General features: G+C 41.3%; 3 protein-coding genes across 3 annotated transcripts; 1 reads left to right on the top strand and 2 right to left on the bottom strand.

Moving 5' to 3' along the window:
- The first annotated feature begins 1,363 nt into the window (after positions 1 to 1,363).
- ift22 (intraflagellar transport 22 homolog (Chlamydomonas)) lies at positions 1,364 to 2,619 on the top strand. Its single transcript, XM_056244742.1, has 5 exons — positions 1,364 to 1,530; positions 1,618 to 1,703; positions 1,806 to 1,895; positions 1,995 to 2,197; positions 2,425 to 2,619. Exons 1-5 carry the CDS (start codon positions 1,492 to 1,494, stop codon positions 2,571 to 2,573), a joined length of 567 nt encoding a protein of 188 aa, XP_056100717.1. The 5' UTR covers positions 1,364 to 1,491; the 3' UTR covers positions 2,574 to 2,619.
- Positions 2,620 to 2,974: 355 nt separating this feature from the next.
- On the bottom strand, positions 2,975 to 5,425 carry atp5l (ATP synthase, H+ transporting, mitochondrial F0 complex, subunit g). Its single transcript, XM_056244752.1, has 3 exons — positions 5,266 to 5,425; positions 4,693 to 4,853; positions 2,975 to 3,177 (listed from the first exon to the last, which is right to left on the bottom strand). The coding sequence occupies exons 1-3, from the start codon at positions 5,315 to 5,317 to the stop codon at positions 3,079 to 3,081; spliced, it is 312 nt and encodes a 103-aa protein (XP_056100727.1). The 5' UTR covers positions 5,318 to 5,425; the 3' UTR covers positions 2,975 to 3,078.
- A 461-nt stretch (positions 5,426 to 5,886) lies between these two features.
- On the bottom strand, positions 5,887 to 19,661 carry nherf4b (NHERF family PDZ scaffold protein 4b). Its single transcript, XM_056245050.1, has 16 exons — positions 19,338 to 19,661; positions 18,786 to 18,846; positions 18,055 to 18,110; positions 17,791 to 17,961; positions 16,288 to 16,377; positions 15,583 to 15,788; positions 13,940 to 13,999; positions 13,588 to 13,652; positions 12,821 to 13,032; positions 12,489 to 12,690; positions 12,233 to 12,369; positions 7,832 to 8,036; positions 7,530 to 7,726; positions 7,206 to 7,427; positions 6,667 to 6,891; positions 5,887 to 6,349 (listed from the first exon to the last, which is right to left on the bottom strand). The coding sequence occupies exons 1-16, from the start codon at positions 19,659 to 19,661 to the stop codon at positions 6,275 to 6,277; spliced, it is 2,508 nt and encodes an 835-aa protein (XP_056101025.1). The 3' UTR covers positions 5,887 to 6,274.
- Between the last annotated feature and the right edge of the window lie 1,393 nt (positions 19,662 to 21,054).

Consider the following 21,054-nt stretch of genomic DNA (forward strand, 5'->3'; position numbering starts at 1 on the left):
TGCACACACACACAGTTCTTTTCGGCTGCCATAATACAGTCATTCAAATGTTGTTGTTTTTTTGTAGCCTGGAACATAAAACATAACATGAACATAAATGGTCTGCTCCAAAAACCTGCCTAAAATGATCAGAAGGATACAACTTTTTTCTAACACTCCCATTCACAGATCTAATAAAAGTATAACGTGGTCACATAGATGTTTAACATGTTTTACAATTGCTGGAGGTCAAAGGTTGCTGTTTTGCTGGTCGTAGTGGGCATTATACAGCTGGATGATCTGACTTTACTGGTAAGAAAAATATAATCACAAACAACATGTATTGGCAGTAATAATAAAATGTCATTTATTTTAACAAGATGTTTTTGTGCTGCTAAAATGAACATTCTGTGGGTGAAAATGTTTGTATATAAACTGCAGCAACAATTTCTGACTCAAAGTGTCTTTATTTTATCTTTTAAATATATAGGCCATATTGGGGGAGGTTCACTATTTTTTAAAACTTTAAGGTTCTAACATCCTCTGACAGCTATACCATCTGTTTATGTTAACAGCTTTGTGTTACCCGGTTTAGTTTTTAACCCTTATTTCACTTGGGCGTACGTGTTGTTTTTGTAGAAACCTTTTTTGAAGACAGAAACCTGCTCTGCTGGACAAATTGCTTCATTTGTAAGCAGCAGCATGGCAGATGATATAGATCTGTGCTGTCCTCGTGTGGCTATAAGAGGAAATACAACTTAACAACTATAGCAACTTTAGGCGATAGAAATCACTTTTAGGATCACATTTAGGACATGCAATTCAAGTCTGTAATATGATCACACGTTACACATGTTGGTTTTCAAAAACGAAATCTGGTTCACATAAATCTGAAAAATTCAGAATAATTTTGGTAAATTCCGTTAAACCAATATTAATGAGTATTTTTCATAATGCGGGAGTAGGGGCAAGCTGTCACGTGTGTTTTAAAAGTTGTAATTTCATACAATAAACGGTTATTTATGTGCAAAAGTCCTGTATAATCTTGTATTGTCGATAAAAGCCAGCTAGGGGTTGTCTTAAGAAGTTATTTACTTCCTGAAAACTAATTGGCTAAATCAACTCGCATTTCTTCTGGCCAGACTATATATTTTTTAATTGATGAATTAAGTATGTAATTCGTTTATTTATTTTTATTAAGAATGTATTTCAAATGAATATGAAGGTTAGCGAATCTGCGACGCGTAACTTCTGCATAATCGCCTTGGAAACGAGTTGTTTATGATGAGCTAACGTTAACTCGCCATGCTCTTCATCTAGCTGTCTATATACTGGGAGAAATATCGCATAATCGCACTTATTTGACACGTTGATTAAACGTTTTGTATTTCGTTATTTTTTTCTGCATGTGAACTTATCTTTGTTAGCTAACGCGCTAACGTTAGCTAGGTTAGAAAAATAGGTCTAGTCAAAACTCTCTTCCTTGTCTTTTTATTCTCTCGATACGTCAAGATGGTCAAGGTGAAAGTATTATTCATTGGACCAAACGAGGTAAACCATTTGGTTGTGTGTAGAATGCGATGTATAATATTAAATTATTTAGTGTAGATTACTATTTTTCATATTTCATGTTGACAGTGTGGAAAAACAGCATTGGCCAATTTTCTCTCCGACACAACGGAACAAATTGGAGCTGATCATTACAGTCCAACACAAGGCGTAAGGTGGGTTGATTTGAAATATTTTGTTGCAATAAATATAAATGTTTAAGCTGTCTGGCCAAACGTTTTGTTTTTGTTACATCCTCAAATAATTCCCGTCTATAGGATACTTGAGTTTGAATCACACAGTTTATCTAATGGCAACAAAAATTCAGCGTGTGAAGTGGAACTATGGGATTGTGCGGGAGATTTCAAGTAAGTTGACCAAATGTAGACCACTTTCCTGAACAAGATTGAAGTTGTCATTTGTATTTTCTTTTTTGAGTGAATTCATTCAATATTGTGTGTGCACAGGTTTGAATCATGTTGGCCAGCTTTAATGAAAGACTCCAATGGGGTAGTTATTGTATTTAACCCAGATGTGCCCAGTCATCTAAAGGAAATTGAGACCTGGCACTCGACAATCATCTCCTCACAGGGACTGCTAGAGGCCCAGTGTCTGCTCATAGCACATCATAAACCAGGGTGTGGAGCTGACACTACCCATCCACCATTAGGTAACTTATCCACTTTACAGTATTAGTTTGTCAGAGAAATAAGCTATCTTGAGGCTGATGAAGAACTGGCTATAATTAATGTTACTGCAGATTTTAATATGGTGCTGTTATTTGCCTTTTCATTTAAAATTCTCATTTAATTTCTGAACACCCCTTCAAAAATTGCTGATGTTTAAAATGTTGAGTGCATGTGACATTTACAATTTTTTTATTTATCCTCTGTGTAGCCCCACAGTTAAACAAGCTGCCTCTCATTCACTCAAACCTTGAGGAAGAGCCTGAAGATGTCCGACAGGAGTTCCACAAATACTTGGGAAATGTTATGCGGATGCTATCAGAAAAACAGGAGCGTGAAGAGATGTCAATTATTACATGATTTTATTTTTTGGTGTATGCCAAGATAAATCTATATCCCGCATATATACACATGCATGCATGCTTTTTCTTGTGAAAAAAATCTTGACCCCTGTCTCACCTAACATAGGCTAGGAGATGGAATCTCTCACAATGGTTAACACTAGATCCATCCCACAATAAAATGTTCACTCATTTAAATCAAGAAGAGAGGAAACATTCTAAAGGACAGTGGTTCTATAGTGAAGAGTTATGTAAGGGCTGAGCTTGGATTAGTCTACAAGTCAAAACATCAACAAGTACTAAACTGTGATGGAAACATCCTAGAGTTCAACAAAATTGTAATTCACTGTACCATTATCCTGGGTCCACTGACTAAATTGGAATTAAAAGACCACTGGAATTAAAGCAGCATGAAAGCTTTTCTTTAATAATATTTATTTTAGTTCCTGGATTCCAAGAATTCTGATAGAGAAGGGAACAGACACAACTTAGCAACGAAAACAAGCAAACAGGACAGTCCACATTTATACATCATAGCCAACAATGCCTCTCTTTCCAATAATCTCCCCGATGTAGAACCACATCAGAACTTCTGTGGCAACAAGCCCATTCCTCAGAGCATCCTGTGGTGGCAAAAAAAAAAAAGGAAATAAAAGTGATGAGAAACATTATATAATCAATAATATATTAAATAGAACTATTCATAGTCTGGTTTGCCAAACAATTATAATGAACAGCTAAATATTACTCTGTGACAATGAAATGTATCTACAGTTTGATAAATCAACAGGCACAGTCTGACACAATAGCTAAATCAAGCTGCCATTTATTCGAAAATATTAAAGTCCAATATAGTTGAAAGCGCAGATAGGAATTGAAATAGAGGGCTCATGCCATTAACATCATTGTTTATATATTCGGGCAAACGGGGTTGGAATGAGCACAGGATCAATTTAAAGCTACAGGCAAAACAAGTGGAAAAAAAATGTCGATTTTGAGGTTTTCATAAAAAAAAAAAAATTCATTAAGCCCTTGTCTAGCGATCCCAATGCTCCAAATAGCACTTAAACATCTAAAAGTATCTTTATTTGTACATTTCTCAGAGTACCACCTTTTTTTGTACATGAAAAACGGTCTTACTCACACTGACTGACAGATCCAATGTGTGCGCACAAAGACACCTCAGACAGAGCACAATCCTGATATACACGCATACACAATTACAGTATCTGTCTAGGCGAGTATTTACGCAAACGTCTGTTATGTCTTATGTGAACGTTTTGTAAACTGTTGGAGGAAAAACATCTGTGTAACATTATTTTAGATCGGTGCAGTACAGTAGGTCTTAATATATATAGGCTGTCTGTTTCATTAATGTCAATCAAACAATTGTGGTATCATGGAAAAAATAAGTTATATATACATATATATATATATAACATTTGGTTTTGACTTGGTGTGTGCCAAATTTGCTGTTACCAGGGATTTTAAGGGATGGTTGCTACTAGCTGATTTTGTTTTGGAACCTTCAGAAAACTAAGTTGATTTTTCTCAAAATTGACTTTGCTGACTATATCGACTTCAGGTGAACAGTTGTAGTCAAGTCATTTTTTGTCTGATTCCAACAAATCATACATAATTTTGAGGGTTTTTTAATTTTTAATAGACAATGTGAAAATAACTTATTTTTGAAAATGTGCGACTCATTTTGCCAGCTCGGGTCACACACATACATATGCGTGTGTGTGTGAGTATACAGTATATATAGATAGATACACAAGGAGCAGATTTAGAGCAACTTTTCTTAAAACACATGCATGCTGCAATGTAATTCCAAAGCCTTTCCTAATGGTGTCTATGTAATGTGCACAATTTTTAATAAATAGATAAATAAATATTTAAAATATAAAATCACATGACAGCAGTCCCTCAGCCTGAGGAGATGCGTTTTGAAAAATACAAGTAAAAATACATAAGTAATTAAAACAGCAAATTACAAAATAATGTGTTTGTTTTTTTCCCCAAAACGCATCTGCTCAGGCTGAGGGACAGCTGTCATGCAAATATTTTAAATTTGTATTTAAAACGGAAATGTTCAACTTGAAATGCAACCCAGAATTCAAAGTACCTATACTAACCCTGACTGTAGTCTGACCGAGCCGTCCTGACTGGAAGCCCTTGAGGAGATCCTGGAAGCCGCTGATGGCCTTGGGGATCTCGGCAGGGCTGGGAGGAACCAGCTCCACACGGGCGTAATACCAGAATGTGGCTAGCCGGGGCTTGGAGTAGCTCACAGCAGCTGCAAAATATCAATATCAACGCCATTTTTAAAAGAAATGTCACAAAGCAAATGCCAAGTGAACAACAAACATATTTGAGTTGAATGTATCGACACACACGTTGACATTGGGCGACTGTTCTGTCAACTTCAGCATAGCAGCTAACGCTGTTGTAGAAGTACGAGCTAGGCATTCAAGAATGCTTTAGACAGCTTTAGACAAGACAGAACACAAACATTTACTAACACAATTATCGGTCATCTGTTTGCACAAAACATTAGCGTATGCGTTATGTTTAATTGATCTAATTCGTGATTTGTTCATTTACGCGGCCTGTTCTAACAGCTGCGGAAACCAGAAGCACTTAACTAGAAACAAACATTACAAAGAAATACATCTTCTACAGCTTAAGTAAAAGGTAATTATTCTTACCGCCGACCAACGTTGGCACTTTAGCCACGAGTTTCTGTACCGCCTGGGCCATGATTTCTGTGAACTGTGAAGATTTATTCGCCGCTTCTCTCCACAAACCGGGGCCCTTCAATGAATGTCACCTCCAGCGAAGGACCCTTCAATCGAGGATGCAAGCTTATACGCCTGACGGAAATTTAGAGCATGCCTATACATAAATATACCTATATCTATATAGCGTACATGTTGAATAAAAAAATACTGTTTATAAAAATAAAAAATGGTTAAACCTGACTAAACATGTAATACCATGCACGGATTAAAATATTTTTACATAAATAAGAGCGGCATAAAACGGCCGACTAAGTGCGACTGTAAATGCACTACATAAACATATACATAAACGGGTATATTATCTTGATATCTTCCATGTATCAGTGTTGTAAAAGCAAATAGTGTAATATTATTTATTTATTATTAATTAATGTTGAATTTATCAGTAGCCAAGGTCAGTACAACAAAAACACAATTTATTTCCTGAATCATTCATAGAGACATTTATTTACATTTTTAGTTTTTCATTTGTTGATCTTAATTTATTTAACATTTTGATTTGGGGAAAAAGAAAAAGACATTTGACCCCATTTAAATGATAATTTATTCAGGATGAAAATGACACAATGCAAAAATGGCAGATTCATAAGTCACAACCTGGCAAAACATAGTGAGCACATGTTAAAATACTGATATAATAGATAATACTTCTCAGAAACACAGAAATTAACAATGTTAGCGTCTTCCTGCAATGCATTCTGGATTTTTACTTCCAGATCAATCTTAACCTTTACAGCACTCTGAATGATTATGCAGAATTGGGATCATGCATGCACACATTTTGAATAGGTAAAGTGCAAATATAGTTCAGAGAAATGAGCTAACCAGTGAAACTCTATTTAAAGATCATTCTCAAAGTACTAATCTCATTGACATTATCAGGACTGTTTTATGGCCATCCCAGCTATACTATGAACTAAGTCCGGTCATCATCAGACAAGTCATCAGTCTTCAGTGTTGGTTTAGCAGCACTCGAAACACTTTCCTCCACCTGTAACAAATGGTACATGAACAAATATAAATAAAGTTAATGAAGTTGATGTGTTTGCTTATTGTGTGCGTGTGTGTGTGTGTGTGGTACAATCATGCAATTGATCAATATATGTATTGAGTTACAGTTATTTCATGTATAATGAGTTTTGTATTAGCCAATCAGATGTGGCTACGTCATTAGGCAGGGATTAGTTTACTGCTTGTGCTTGTTTACATTTAGCGTGAGTGATTTTGTTTGTTGTGTGCTTCTCTTCACGCCTCCACCGACACTGATAAACCAAACACGAGAAAGCACAACAATACATTATTGCATACCTCAGAGATTGTTGCTAGTTTGTTCACAGTGATTGGCTTCCCATTCTTCTTCAGCCAGTCATAACCTTTTTGATCTACTACAAGTAAAGAAAGAGTGTCTCCTCCTCTCTTCACATGTAAGATCACATCCTCCACAGACTCTTTCTCCACATTCTGTCCATTCACCTCCACCACCATATCACCCTGAAGCAGACCTGAACCCTCTTCTGGGCCTCCCGCTGCTACCTAAAAAATGTTGGTAATTTTAAGTAATACACTGTCAAATTTACTTGAAATTATATATTTTACTTGTAGTAATTGTCAGAGCATCTAACTGAGTTGTATCACTGATCTTTTATAAAATGTTTATGTAATTCTATCATTTCTAACAAATGAAGACTCCCATGATATGTAGACTAGGGCTGGTTTTCCAAGAGTATAGCCTACTTTTGTGAAGAGTTCCCACAGATCCAGAACAAAGGTTCATTTCTATCCAGTCCTAACATCTGAAGTCAGTATCGTATAAAGGCTGATTTGTCAGTGAATGGGCTTCATTGTACCTGGCTGATGAAAGTTCCAGGTTTCTGTTGGACGCAACCCAAATGGAAGCCAAAACCAGCCGAGCCCCTCTGCACTATACAGCGTCTAACATTAGGATCAATCTGCACATCCACCTCAGGCTCAACAGGGGGCACTTCAGGATTCAGCGTCATTGGGGTTTCCTTTTTCTCCGGGCTACCAGATGTAAAATCCACACAGAACAGTAAGGGGGAGAGGCCCAGCTAAGAAAGAGAGATACATGACGTTTAACAGACAAGTAACTTTAGACAAACGGGCATAAGTAAAAAGAATCACCCCCATATTAGTATACTTTGTATATTCACCTTAGTGTAGAAGTCATGGCCCTGAGGTGGCATAGTTGTGAGGGTGACCTGCTGCCCACTCTGTCTGATTTTGCTGACAACTTCATCATGACTCAGTGAGTCTGTGGATTCTCCATTCACTTCAAGAAGCATCTCACCTTCTTTAACACCTCCCAGTTCAGCAGGGCTGCCATTATCCACCTCTCTCACCATGTGGACTGTATAAACCAAACATAAATATGTAGACAGCAATCCATTTATGTAGCTGTACAAATAGATTGCAGATAAATTAGTACATGTCAAAGTGTGTGTTTGCCTCTCACCAGTGCGTCCTGCTCCAGTCTTCTCCAGCCTGAGCAAGAAGCCATACCCTTCCGGCCCCAACACCAAATGCAGTCTGTGGGGCCGATACGGCATGTTCTCTGCGTCAGCCAGGGCTGGGAGAATGGGCATTTTCCTACCGGCATAACTCTTCTCACTGTCACTGTCAATCACCAGCACTGTCATGTGATCACTGCACTTCTTCACCTGGAAATATCATCACCATAACCATCAGGTGAGTGACAAAAGGTCTACATGCTGCCCATGAGTTTGACACATAGCTCAGAAGAGCTTTGTACACTGTAAAAATGTTTGCAAGAAAAAAATATTGTAACTGTCAGTTGCCATATAGTGACATTTTTTAAAATGGTTTAACATGGCATTATATGTAATTTTACTGTAAAATAATGTAACATTTTGTAAGTAGGAACTATGAATTGCCATATAATTTACTGTGAAAAATAGTCACATGATAATAATAGTTTGTTGTTTCTTATTTTTGTAATCAGTAATATATATTATGGGGTTGTGTGTTACATTTTCTGTTATTTAGTTAATGTTTGTTGCATTATTTTAGTGTCTTTGTTTGTTTGACCCTGTACACTGTACAGTATATGCAAGAATTGGTCGTGTTTTATGGAAAGGCCGCTTTCGATGAATTCTAATTCATCATGTGGCTTTCTGTTTTACCATCCGTTTTCTTATTGTGGCTATTAGTACATTTTAAGGTAAAAAGCAAATTTTGATATCGTCACACATGAGTGTATTGAATGGAGAATACTCAGGAGTATAAACAAAAAAGTCTTTCATAATAATTTAAAAAAAAAAAAAACATGCAGGAGAATATCAGGAATAGAGAATACAACACAAAATAGACGATAACGGACAAACAAAGGGAAACATAGGGCTTATATTCACAGAGAATGTAATCAATAGAGAAACAGAACAGGTGCGTGGAATTACGGATTAACCAATTAACCAACAAGGGATCTAATGAGAATGTAAACAGAGCAAACAGAGTGAAAATAAAATTTAAACATAACATACATGTTACAGTGCGCTCCTCACACCGTAACAGTCTAACTCTGGAGGGAGGGTGGGGGCTCTGAAGGAGGACGTGGAGCAGGCGAAAGGCAGGAACCGAGAGGAGCAGGCGAAAGGCAGGAACCGAGAGGCACTAGCGGGGGGAGAGACCAGGGTGGTGATGACGGTGGGAGAAACCAGGGAGAAGCCAGGAGCAGGAGGAGCCAGGCAGGGACACAGAGCACAGCCAGGATGAAAACCCATGACGGAGTCGATGGAGGGAGAAGCCATGGTTGAGTTTTTGGGTGTTGATACCAGGGGATGACCAACGGAGACAATGCTGATGAATGTGGACCCCTGGGTGCTTATGAGAGCAGATGGAACCGGGCGATACCGATGGTCCTGGAGGCCGAGACAGAGCGACAGCGAGGCGTGTCTGAGGTGGAGCCAGGAGGACCCAGTAGGGAAGGAGAAGCCAAGGAAGAGCTGACAGGTCGACGGACCGAGGTGGAGTGACGGGATCAGCTGCTGGAGGCAGAGCCGGGGGATCCAATTGCCTGGGCAACGCTGGAGAACTGAAGAATTGAATCCACACAGTGGAGTGGTTTCAGAGGAGGAACCGAGGGGCTGAAGTGAACCAGCGGAGGCGGAGCTGAGGAACTAGCTGCTTTTGGAAGAGGAGGTAGGGGAGGGAGGCTGGGCAGGAACTCTGGCAACACAGGAGACTTTGAGCTGGGTGGAACCACCAGGGACATAAGAGACTTTGAGCTGGGCAGGAGTAGCAGGGCTGGGAGAACCAGGTAAACTTCTACTTCCATTTCAAAATAATTCCTAGAGGACAGGCACAACACTTCCACGTTGGCTGTGGGTGGGGCTTTCCTCCATGCCCTCGAACTCCACAAGCAACCCCACAGGGACGGACGATGTAGCCGGTTCACGCACCTGGTCAGACGTTTTGCAAAGCTTGGGCTCTGGGGCAATGTGTTGGCTCTGTCCTCCTTTCAGGCTGTGGCTTGTGCAGCGTTGCAGGCTCAAGCCCACAGCCTCTTCAACAGGGCAGATGGTGTACAGGGACCCCCAGTTCACCAGTACCAACTCCACGAATTTAGTGAATGTTCCTTGAGGACCAAAACCCGGGATGCAAAGCTTTGCGAACTTTGTTCAAACTAGAGAAAAAAAGCGAGGAGTGATCGGGAAGTGGGTTTGAATCGACAGATGGAGAAATCTATGGGTGGGGTCCTCGAGGCCTTCTGTTCCAGGCATAGCAGCTGAACTGCCGGTAATATACAGAGAACGTAAAAAGAAAGAAAAGAGAAACAGAACAGGAGCGTGGAATTAGGAACTATGGAAACTAATTAACCGAGAATGGGAACAGAGCAAACAGAGTGAAACTGAAACTAAAACATTACCTACACATTACAAATATATAATTTTTAATTTATATAATGGTATTTTTAACATTACATCACTTGATGATTTATGGTTATAAGTTTTAAAACATATAGGCACCAATATGCCATCCTGTAATATCTTGATTGCCCGGTCAAAAAAAAGGTCGCTGTTTGGATTTAAATTGACAAATGCGTAAGAGTATATGATTGGATTATTATTGAAGTGATTATTGTTTCTAGCATGTTATATGCTAGTATGTAACTTTTCATTTCTTAAACAACCATGTAGGAAGACGTTTCATGGCCATATTCCAGGCATCAGGCTCAAATTGTGAAATAATGGTTGGGAGGGAGCATGAATAATAATTTTCACACATGAATTGGCACCTCTGAGCCCTGACCATAAATTCATTGAACGTCTTTGGGATGTGCTGGAGTGGACTTTACAGAGTGCTTGACTCTTGCATTGTCAATACAAGATCTTAACCAAAAATGTCTTAACCAAAAATTGGTCTCTCCAAATCAGCTGTTCTCTGGTTTAATTCATATCTTCATTACAGACGTCAAAGTGTGTCTTTTAATGCTGCTCTCTCCCAGCCTAGAGTAATGGAAACGGGTGTCCCTCAGGGTTCTTCCCTAGGGCCCCTTTTATTTTCTATTTTTATAGAAAATATCTTTTATTTCTCCCACAAATATGCTCAGACTGTCAGATTCATCTATATGCAGATGACACAGTTATATAAACATCTAAAAACGATATATCTAAGATTCAAACCTCACTTCATTTTGATTTCAATCGTATTCAAACATGGTTCTCTTCTAATCTGCTTTTATTGAAAAAAAAAAAGAAGTCTTATAGCATGCTTTTTGCAACCAGATCTGCACTCCATAAGCAAAATAATTATCTTGAGGTTAAATTCCTGGAAGGTACACCTTTAATGAAGGTTGATGAGTTTAAATGTCTGGGCCTTTGGCTCGACTCCCGACTTACTTTCAGACCTCATATCAATTATATTGTAAAAAACATAAACTGTAGTTTAAGAATGTTATACCGCTCAATTAATAGTTTTACAAAACAGATTAGATTAAAAATTATTACTCAACTATTATTGCCTATAATTGATTATGCGGATGTTGTTTATCAGAACACAACCGTAACCAATCTTAAACCTTTGAATGTGATCTATAATAGTCTCTGCAGATTTGTTTTGAGGTGCCCATTTAGAACTCATCACTGTCAAATGTATCAGTCATTGAATCTTCTTTCACTAAATGCTAGACGACAGTATCATTGGTTGCAGTTTGTTCACAAATGCATTTTCTCAAACTACCCATCCAATCTGAAACAATACTTGATTCCATATCAAACATCCTACAGCCTAAGAGACACTGACCATCTTTTCTTTTCCGTACCAAATATATCCACAGAAAGAGGAGAGCCTTTAAATTTAAAGCCCCTTCTGATTGGAATGGTTTATAGGTCTTTTAGATCGATCTCCTCTTTTCACCAGTTTAAGATGTCTCTTCTTAATTATTTGCATACAAGCTGCAACTGTTTTCTTCATGCTTGATATGTATGTATATATATATATATATATATATATATATATATATGTTTTTTATTTTTTTTAATTCTCAATTGTTTATATGAATGACCTTAACTGTTTACTGCCTAATATCTAATGGTTGGATTGGGGAAGATATGGGTGGTTTTGGTGTGATGGAGAGCTTTTGTCTTTGTTTTGTTAGTATGTATGTATGTTTGTGAAGTATGTTTTTCTTGAGATCCCCTTGAAAACGAGATGTCACATCTCAAGGGGTTTTCCTCTCAACAATAAATTTAACAAATTTAACAAATGTATGCACCCCTTGATGGAAATAAATGTTGTGATGTTAACCACACAATCTGGTAACCACTGCTGCTGGTTTTTTAACCATAAATTTAACAGTATATTTTTTACAGTGTATCTAAAGCAAGTCCTTGCTTACGATTCTGCTGATGGCAGAGTGTGTGAGTTCACAGGCCATGGCACCATCCATCCAGATTAGCCGGTCACCTTTCCTCACTCCTGCCCTCTCTGCGGCACCTCCTTTCACTGGGCTTACAGCGAATTTGCCTTTCTCACCTACACCACAGATAAACCAGAAAGCGCACACTTGACCTTTAACCTCACTTCTTTTAAAAAAAGACGTTACAAAAAGCATTACAGAATTATTTTTTAATGTGAGATACTGTGGTTCTTACCTTCCAAAGGCAGTATGTTGAGGCCCAGGCCAGGAGCATCTTTCTTGATGTGGCAGAGACGAGGAGGCCTCCATCCTTCTCCACGGCTGGCTTTAGCCAACTCTCTAAGGTCACGGCCCTCAGAAACAGCCTGGTCGTAGGCCTTTTCATCTAAAACCAGGAAGCAGAACTGTGATCCACTCACCTGAATCATACGGGCCACCTAAGAAAATGGGACAAATATAATAAAGTAATAATCTGTTACAAAGCCTGACACAAAAAACATATGTTCATAGCTTGTACAGTAAAAAAAAACATACAATAATTGCAAAACAAAGATCATGACTTCTCACCTCCATGTGTTCCACGTTGTCAACAAACTTCTCATTGACTTCAAGCAGGTGGTCCCCATCCTTGAGCCCACTCCGCTCTGCCACACCCAATGAATTCAGCTGCCTGATTATATGACCCTGCCGCCCTCTTTCCACACGCAGGCGGAAGCCAAAGGTTTCTCCTTCTTCCCTCCTCAGCACGCACACACGTGGTGTGGGATTTGACACATGCTCTGTCAGCAAAGACTGGAGTTAAATGAACAATCTGTACACTTTAAGGTATACTATAAACTATGGTAACACATTTTAGCAGCGTTATTCTGTGCTGTATTTGTTTATAATTATGGTATAGAGCAGGGAACATCCCAAACTTTTTTGCTAGCCAAACCTCTTTGATCTAAAATATTTATTTGAAGACCACAATGAGATTTTAAGTCAATATTTCAATAATTTAACAACACAGTTGAATGTTTGTAGTTCTCTGATGTTGGTTAATGGTCACATGACAAACAGGTAAACAAATTAAATACTTCATATTTTTAGTAGATGTTTTATATTCATTTAAAAAAAATGTATTTGTATGATTTAATTAATTATTAGCTTTTCATTTAGTTTGGGGAACCCTGGTATAGCACAGACATCTGAAACCTGCCGTGGTCTCAGTAAAAAACAATTAACAAAAATAAATAAATAACACAATTAAATAATTTTAATTCTAAATCTCAAAGTATCCAGTCTATCCACACACAAAAAGGCACTAATAATACCTAATACAAGAACTCATTAACCTGTATCGTCTGCAGTCACCATGGCTGGATTGTCTATTCCCTCCTTGGGATTGAAGGTAAACTTCCTTAAAGAACATAAGAACAGGTTAAGGAATGAGTTTCTGCCCTCTGATAAGTTCTACACAAGCAGCCAATGAGATCTAGTGCACTACCATAAACAAGTCAATATACCCTCTGCAGAGGTACTTCCCTGACAGTATTTTAGTACACTCAGAGATCTGATGAAGCCATAAAGTGAGGCGTGCCCGTCCATGTGTACGCTTATCAAACCAGAAGGCACAAAGTCAAAAGCTGTACAGCATGTGTGAATGTGTGTCTGTGAAGGGACACGAGCCATAAAAACATTACTTACTCTGTCAGCTCCATGACATCCCGCAGTACTGCAACAAAAGTAATGAGGGAGATTGAAGAACTTGAAATGATGAAAAGTCAAACACACCTCAAATTCCTGGACAAAAAACACATATTCCTAGTGTTGAGTCAAAAGCTTTACAAATTACAATTTAACCTCTGGATTTCAGATCTTGACTCAGAAAATGTGATTACAGCTCATCTGCTCTGACTTCCCTTTATACTTGGTCATCCATAGTGAGAACATGTGATATTTGTTAGCTAAAAATAATCAAAATAGTGTTTGCCTTCGGTTGATAGGCTTTGATTAAACACCTAGTTAAATATGCTTTGGAAGGGATGTTTACCTTGTTGGCAATAGTTGACTATATGGTTGACTGGCTATCTATTGCCAGCCAACCAAATATTTTATATTGTGACAATCACAGCTTTATATTAAGTACAGCACATGTCAAGAATGGCAAGGTAAATCATGTCACCGCATTCTGCACATTACTTGGTTTATAGCTTAAGCTGACTCATATTTCAAAAGTCACAGGTTAAAATACTGGAAATGTAATAAGAAAATAATGGAGATTCGTTGTATTTTGTCTCATATGTAAAATAACAGATCTAATAACCTTTTTTTTCATGTGGCATTTTGTCCTCAACAATGTTAAATAAACAGACCCCAGTGGCCTTGAGATCACACAAACACCAAAGTGACCATGGAGTGACCACGATTTACTTTTAAGCTAATCATTAAAACAGTTTACTTTTCCCATAAAATAAAAATAAAAATAAAAAATAAAATAAAATAAAATAAAATAAAATAAAATAAAAACCATGTGTGTAACACCCGTGACTTAAGCAAATTCTGTAAATTCCACCCATACTATGAAGCCTTTTTCCCACGCTTACACATTTTTACAGTTAATGATTTAACATTAGCCGTTATTCACATGGATGAATAATCAGAGTTAAAAACATAGTACAATCTTTCAAAACAGAAAAAAGAATTGTGAAGAGAGCCAGAGGTACCTACCTGAGCTCTCTCTTTATCTCATAGCGGCGCCAGTGGAATATGCGTGTCAGGAACACATTGAGCTGAAGTGGATACACTTCTCTCATATGTGTTCGTCATCATGCTCCTCTTTTAATGATTTAAGTGTGCTCATAAAGAGGGGCCTATTGTTCCAGACCCTGGGTGTAAACACAGTCATTCTCTCTGTAAATCTCACCATCAGCACTCAACATACACCCTTATTCAACTTCACTGCATGACCTGTTGCAAAGACTATCATTGACTAATGCAATTGCTTATGCTTTTAAGAGGCTGTGAGGATAATAGTTTCAAAACAAATGCATGTAAGGCAAGAACAGCAAATTGTGAATACATTTTTGTAATATAAGAGCCGAGGTAATATAAAAGATGCAAGGGGCATATGAGGAGAAGCGAGATGGAAGGAGTCTCCTCTCTTAAGGACACAGTGCTAACCCGCTAAGATTTTATTTTTCTGAAAGAGTCTAAGATAGTTAGAGGAATAATGAAGCCAATCTGAGATGGACATTCTGAGACCAACCTAATACAATTTAGATGTCATGACTTAACGGATGACAGGAAGCAATAGCAGGTAAGAAACTTTATTAAATGGAAGTCCAGACAGAAAGACACGGGCGTGGATGGCGACACAGGGACGTTGATGGTCAGCGTGGTGAATCCCAAGTGGTGCAGTGAAGACAGACGAGGAACGACCCACAACCGGTGAAATCCACAACCGACGATAATCCACGAACAAGACGAAATCCACAGGAACACACGACGAGATACTCAGGAACAAGACTGGAACACGGACACATCCAACAACGATCTGACAATGGAGATGAGAACACTGTGAGCATAAATAGTGAGATGAGATCGGCTGCAGCTGGTGATGAGATGATGATCAGCTGGAGCGGATCAAGGAATGACACACACTCACTCACGCCCACCACACACGTGCTTTCATGCAACAACAATAACACGAGACGAGAAGGAAGCAAATGGATTTGTATACCGTGACAGTACCCCTTCTCCTAAGAACGCCTCCCGACGTTCTCAGAACTCCTTACCTGTCGATTGTAATCATCGATCAGAGAGTGATCCAGAATGTCTCTAGCAGGAACCCAACTTCTCTCCTCCGGACCGTAACCTTCCCAGTCCACCAAGTACTGAAATCCGCGTCCCCTCCGCCTCGAATCCAGAATACGATTAACCGAATAGGTGGTATCCCCATTTACGAGACGCGGCGGGGGGGGAACCGGGACTGGCGGATTAATGTGTGAACGAAACACAGGCTTAATTTTGGAAACGTGAAAAACGGGGTGTACCCTCCTGTACGCTGGAGGTAAACTAAGGCGGACTGCCACCGGACTAATGATCTTGGTGACAGAGAACGGGCCAATAAATTTGGGAGCAAGCTTATTAGAGACGGAACGGAGAGGAATGTTCTTAGTAGAAAGCCACACTTTTTGACCGACGACGTATATGGGAGGCTTAGACCGGTGGCGATCGGCCCTCGCCTTGGTGCGCGCCCCCACTTGGAGTAAAGTCTCACGGGCTCTAGTCCAAGTGCGGTGACACCTCTGGATTAAGGCGTGTGCGGAGGGAACCGCGACTTCGGATTCCAGACTGGGAAAAATAGGTGGCTGGTAACCTAAACTACATTCAAACGGAGATAGGCCCGTGGCCGACACTGGTAACGTGTTGTGGGCGTACTCAACCATGGAAAGTTGCTGGCTCCATGAGGAAGGATTCTTGGAGACTAAACATCGCAACACCCTTTCCAGATCTTGGTTGGCTCTCTCGGTTTGACCATTGCTCTGGGGATGAAACCCTGAGGATAAACTAACCGTCGCCCCCAGTAATTTACAAAATTCTTGCCAAAATTTGGACACAAATTGGGGTCCCCTGTCAGAGACCACGTCCATCGGGAGGCCATGTAACCGAAAGACGTGGTCAATGACTGTCAACGCTGTCTCCTTAGCTGAGGGTAATTTGGGTAAGGGAATGAAATGAGCTGCCTTCGAGAACCGGTCCACCACGGTCAAAACGACTGTGTTACCCTGGGAGGGCGGGAGGGCGGTAATAAAATCGAGAGCGATATGGGACCAGGGTCTCGAAGGAACTGGCAGCGGTTGAAGGAGCCCATCTGGGGGTCGATTGGAAGTTTTACCAGTGGCACAAACCGAGCAAGCCAAAACAAAACTGTGGATGTCACGAGCCATGAGTGGCCACCAGAATCGTTGCTTGACTAGAAACTTAGTACGAAAAACTCCTGGATGACAAGCCACGTTGGAGCAATGACCCCACTGAATGACGTCAGACCTTAATCCCTCCGGCACGAATAAGCGATTCGGTGGGCAACCGGGCGGAGGCGTTACCCCTTCTAAGGCCGTCTTGACCTTCGATTCGACCTCCCATACGAGTGTGGAGACAAATAGACTCTCCGGTAAAATGCACTCGGGAGTAGACGGGCGTTCGGAAGGATCAAAAATACGAGATAAAGAGTCGGGTTTGATGTTTTTAGACCCCGGGCGGTACGAGAGAGAAAAATCAAAACGTCCGAAAAAAAGTGCCCACCGAGCTTGCCTGGAGTTCAATCTTTTGGCAGTTCTGATGTATTCTAAATTCTTGTGATCAGTCCAGACTAAAAAGGGTACCCCCGAGCCCTCTAACCAATGACGCCATTCCTCCAACGCTAACTTGACTGCCAACAACTCCCTGTTACCAATGTCGTAATTGCGTTCAGCTGACGATAACCGATGGGAAAAAAACGCGCAAGGATGCATCCTGTCGTCTGTGGGGGAACGCTGGGACAGGACTGCTCCTACCCCCACCTCTGACGCATCGACCTCCACCACGAACTGCCGTGAATAGTCAGGGGCAATGAGGATGGGAGCTGAAACAAAGCGGCTCTTGAGTTTGGCAAATACAGCCTCGGCTGTATCTGACCACCTGAACGGAGTGCTGGGGGAGGTCAAGGCAGTCAGAGGCGCGGCTAGCTGGCTGAAATTACGAATGAAACGTCGATAGAAATTGGCGAACCCCAGAAACCTCTGTAGGGCCTTACGGGAATCTGGACTTGGCCATTCTACCACAGCCTTAACCTTCTCAGGATCCACACGCATTCCCTCAGACGAGATGATGTATCCTAAGAAAGGAACAGACTGTGCATGAAAATCGCATTTCTCCGCCTTGACAAAAAGCCCATTCTCTAACAACCTCTGAAGCACTCGTCGGACGTGTTGCATATGTTCCTGGAGAGACGAGGAAAATATCAATATGTCATCCAGGTAAACATATATGAACTGATCTATCATGTCTCGTAACACGTCATTGACCAGTGCCTGGAAGACTGCTGGAGCGTTGGACAGCCCAAACGGCATGACCAAATATTCAAAGTGCCCCCTGGGGGTGTTAAAAGCAGTCTTCCATTCATCCCCCTCCCTGATGCGAACCAAATGATAAGCGTTACGCAAGTCCAATTTCGTGAAGACGGACGCTCCCTGCAACCTCTCGAAAGCTGAAGACATCAACGGCAAAGGATAAGTATTCTTTACCGTGATGTTATTCAACCCCCGGTAATCAATACAAGGTCGCAGAGACCCGTCCTTCTTCCCCACAAAAAAGAACCCCGCCCCCGCTGGAGAAGAGGAAGGGCGGATGAACCTGGTTGCCAGAGAATCAGAAATATATTTCTCCATAGCCTCCCTTTCAGGAACAGAAAGTGAGTATAGCTTGCCTTTAGGCGGAGACTTACCTGGCATTAAATCTATGGCACAGTCATAGGGACGATGAGGAGGAAGAGAAGCAGCACGAGACTTACTGAACACTTCCTTCAGATCGTGGTACTCCTCGGGCACGTTAGACAAATCCCCAACCTCCTCCTGAAACACACAAACAGGCACAGACGGACAGGCAGACACGAGACAAGACTTATGACATTCCTTGCTCCACTCCAGTATAGCTTTATGTTGCCAGTCCACTCGGGGGTTGTGATGGATGAGCCAGGGATGTCCAAGAACAATGGGTGCCAGGGGTGAATCCAGAATGTAAAAACTAATAGTCTCGGAGTGGTTGCCTGAAGTGATGAGGGTAATGTTTTCCGTGATAAATGAAATGGTGGGGAGTTCTTGGCCGTTGAGTGCGTGAACATCAATCCTTTGTGTGAGTGGTTTGAGGGGAATCTGAAATTTGTGTGCAAAAGTGCTGTCCATAAAATTACCTTCAGCCCCGGAATCCAAAAGTGCTCGACAATCGTGCTGGTGAGCTGACCATCTCAGTCTTACAGGAAGGAGAGTAGATGTGGATGAGGTCTTCTTGGCGGAGATCCCACCCGATAGTAGCCTCATGCTTACTATCGGGCTTGGCCTTTTACCGGGCAGTTGTAAGCGAAGTGTCCCGTGCCTCCACAGTATAGGCAAAGGCCCAGGGATCTCCGCCTTTCCTTCTCCTCCCTGGAAAGCCGAGCACGACCCACCTGCATGGGTTCGTGATCGACGACTGGGCTGACCGTGTCCCTGCCGCTGGACCGTTGCTCCTCGACTCCTCCTGAAGAACGGTTGAACAAAGCTCTGCTCCCGACCCTAGCCAGCCGAGCATCCACCCGCAGAGCCAGTTCGATGAGGCCGTTGAGGGTTGTTGGTAGGTCCAGGGCGTAGATCTCCCTCTGGACACGGTCAGCCAACCCATGCAGGAACATGTCCCACTGCGCCTCCTCGTTCCACTGACATTCGGCCGCCAGGGTTCGGAACTCGATCGAAAAATCCGAGACCGACCTCTCACCTTGACGGAGGTCGGCCAGCACCCTAGCGGCCTCTCTCCCCGCGAAAGCACGATCGAATACCCGTCTCATCTCCGCGGAGAGTGCCGGGAACGAGGCACAGCAGGGATCTTGATTCTCCCACACCGCCGTCCCCCACAGCGCTGCTTTGCCGGTTAGAAGAGTCAACACAAACGCCACTTTCGCCTGCTCGTTTTGAAATGTTCTGGGCTGTAGAGCAAAATGCATGGCACATCTGGTCAAAAATGCTCTACAGAATGCAGACTCACCCGCGTAGCTCTCTGGAATGGGTAGGCGTGGTTCACCGTGCGCTGGGACCTCAGGTGGAATGGGGGGAACGGCTGGTGTGGGCGGCGCAGTGGGAGCTCGAAGAAGTAGAATCTGCTGGGTCAGCTCGGACACCTGTGTCACCAAAGTTTGAACCGCACGACCCGTGTCATTCAGATTCTTCTCCTGCGAATCCATTCTTCTCATACTGTGTTGCACAAAATCCTCCAGACTAAATGTCGACGTACCCGCTGCTTCCATGGTTGCGTCAGATCGTTCTGTCATGACTTAACGGATGACAGGAAGCAATAGCAGGTAAGAAACTTTATTAAATGGAAGTCCAGACAGAAAGACACGGGCGTGGATGGCGACACAGGGACGTTGATGGTCAGCGTGGTGAATCCCAAGTGGTGCAGTGAAGACAGACGAGGAACGACCCACAACCGGTGAAATCCACAACCGACGATAATCCACGAACAAGACGAAATCCACAGGAACACACGACGAGATACTCAGGAACAAGACTGGAACACGGACACATCCAACAACGATCTGACAATGGAGATGAGAACACTGTGAGCATAAATAGTGAGATGAGATCGGCTGCAGCTGGTGATGAGATGATGATCAGCTGGAGCGGATCAAGGAATGACACACACTCACTCACGCCCACCACACACGTGCTTTCATGCAACAACAATAACACGAGACGAGAAGGAAGCAAATGGATTTGTATACCGTGACATTAGATGTCCTGGTGGTAATATCAATAAGGCATTGACAAGTGTTTTACGGTGCATTTTTCTAGACACCTTTTACCTTATTTTGATTATTATCATGTTAGGTAAAGTAAGTCAAATCTGTCCTAAAATAAGCATCTGGATTTTCATACTTACAATCCATGGTCAGAAGACTTCTTCGTCTGTTCTGGCAGGCGAGTTTCTTAGTTTCAATTACATATAGTTTTTGGTTTACGCACCTCATTTGGACAATTTTTAAGGTGCATTTGGTGAGTTCCTGCTATTCTTCAATATCAATAATAGCA

Source organism: Rhinichthys klamathensis, unplaced genomic scaffold (assembly GCF_029890125.1).
Source record: "Rhinichthys klamathensis goyatoka isolate OS25496 unplaced genomic scaffold, OSU_Roscu_1.1 h1tg000028l_1, whole genome shotgun sequence".
NCBI lineage: Eukaryota > Metazoa > Chordata > Actinopteri > Cypriniformes > Leuciscidae > Rhinichthys > Rhinichthys klamathensis.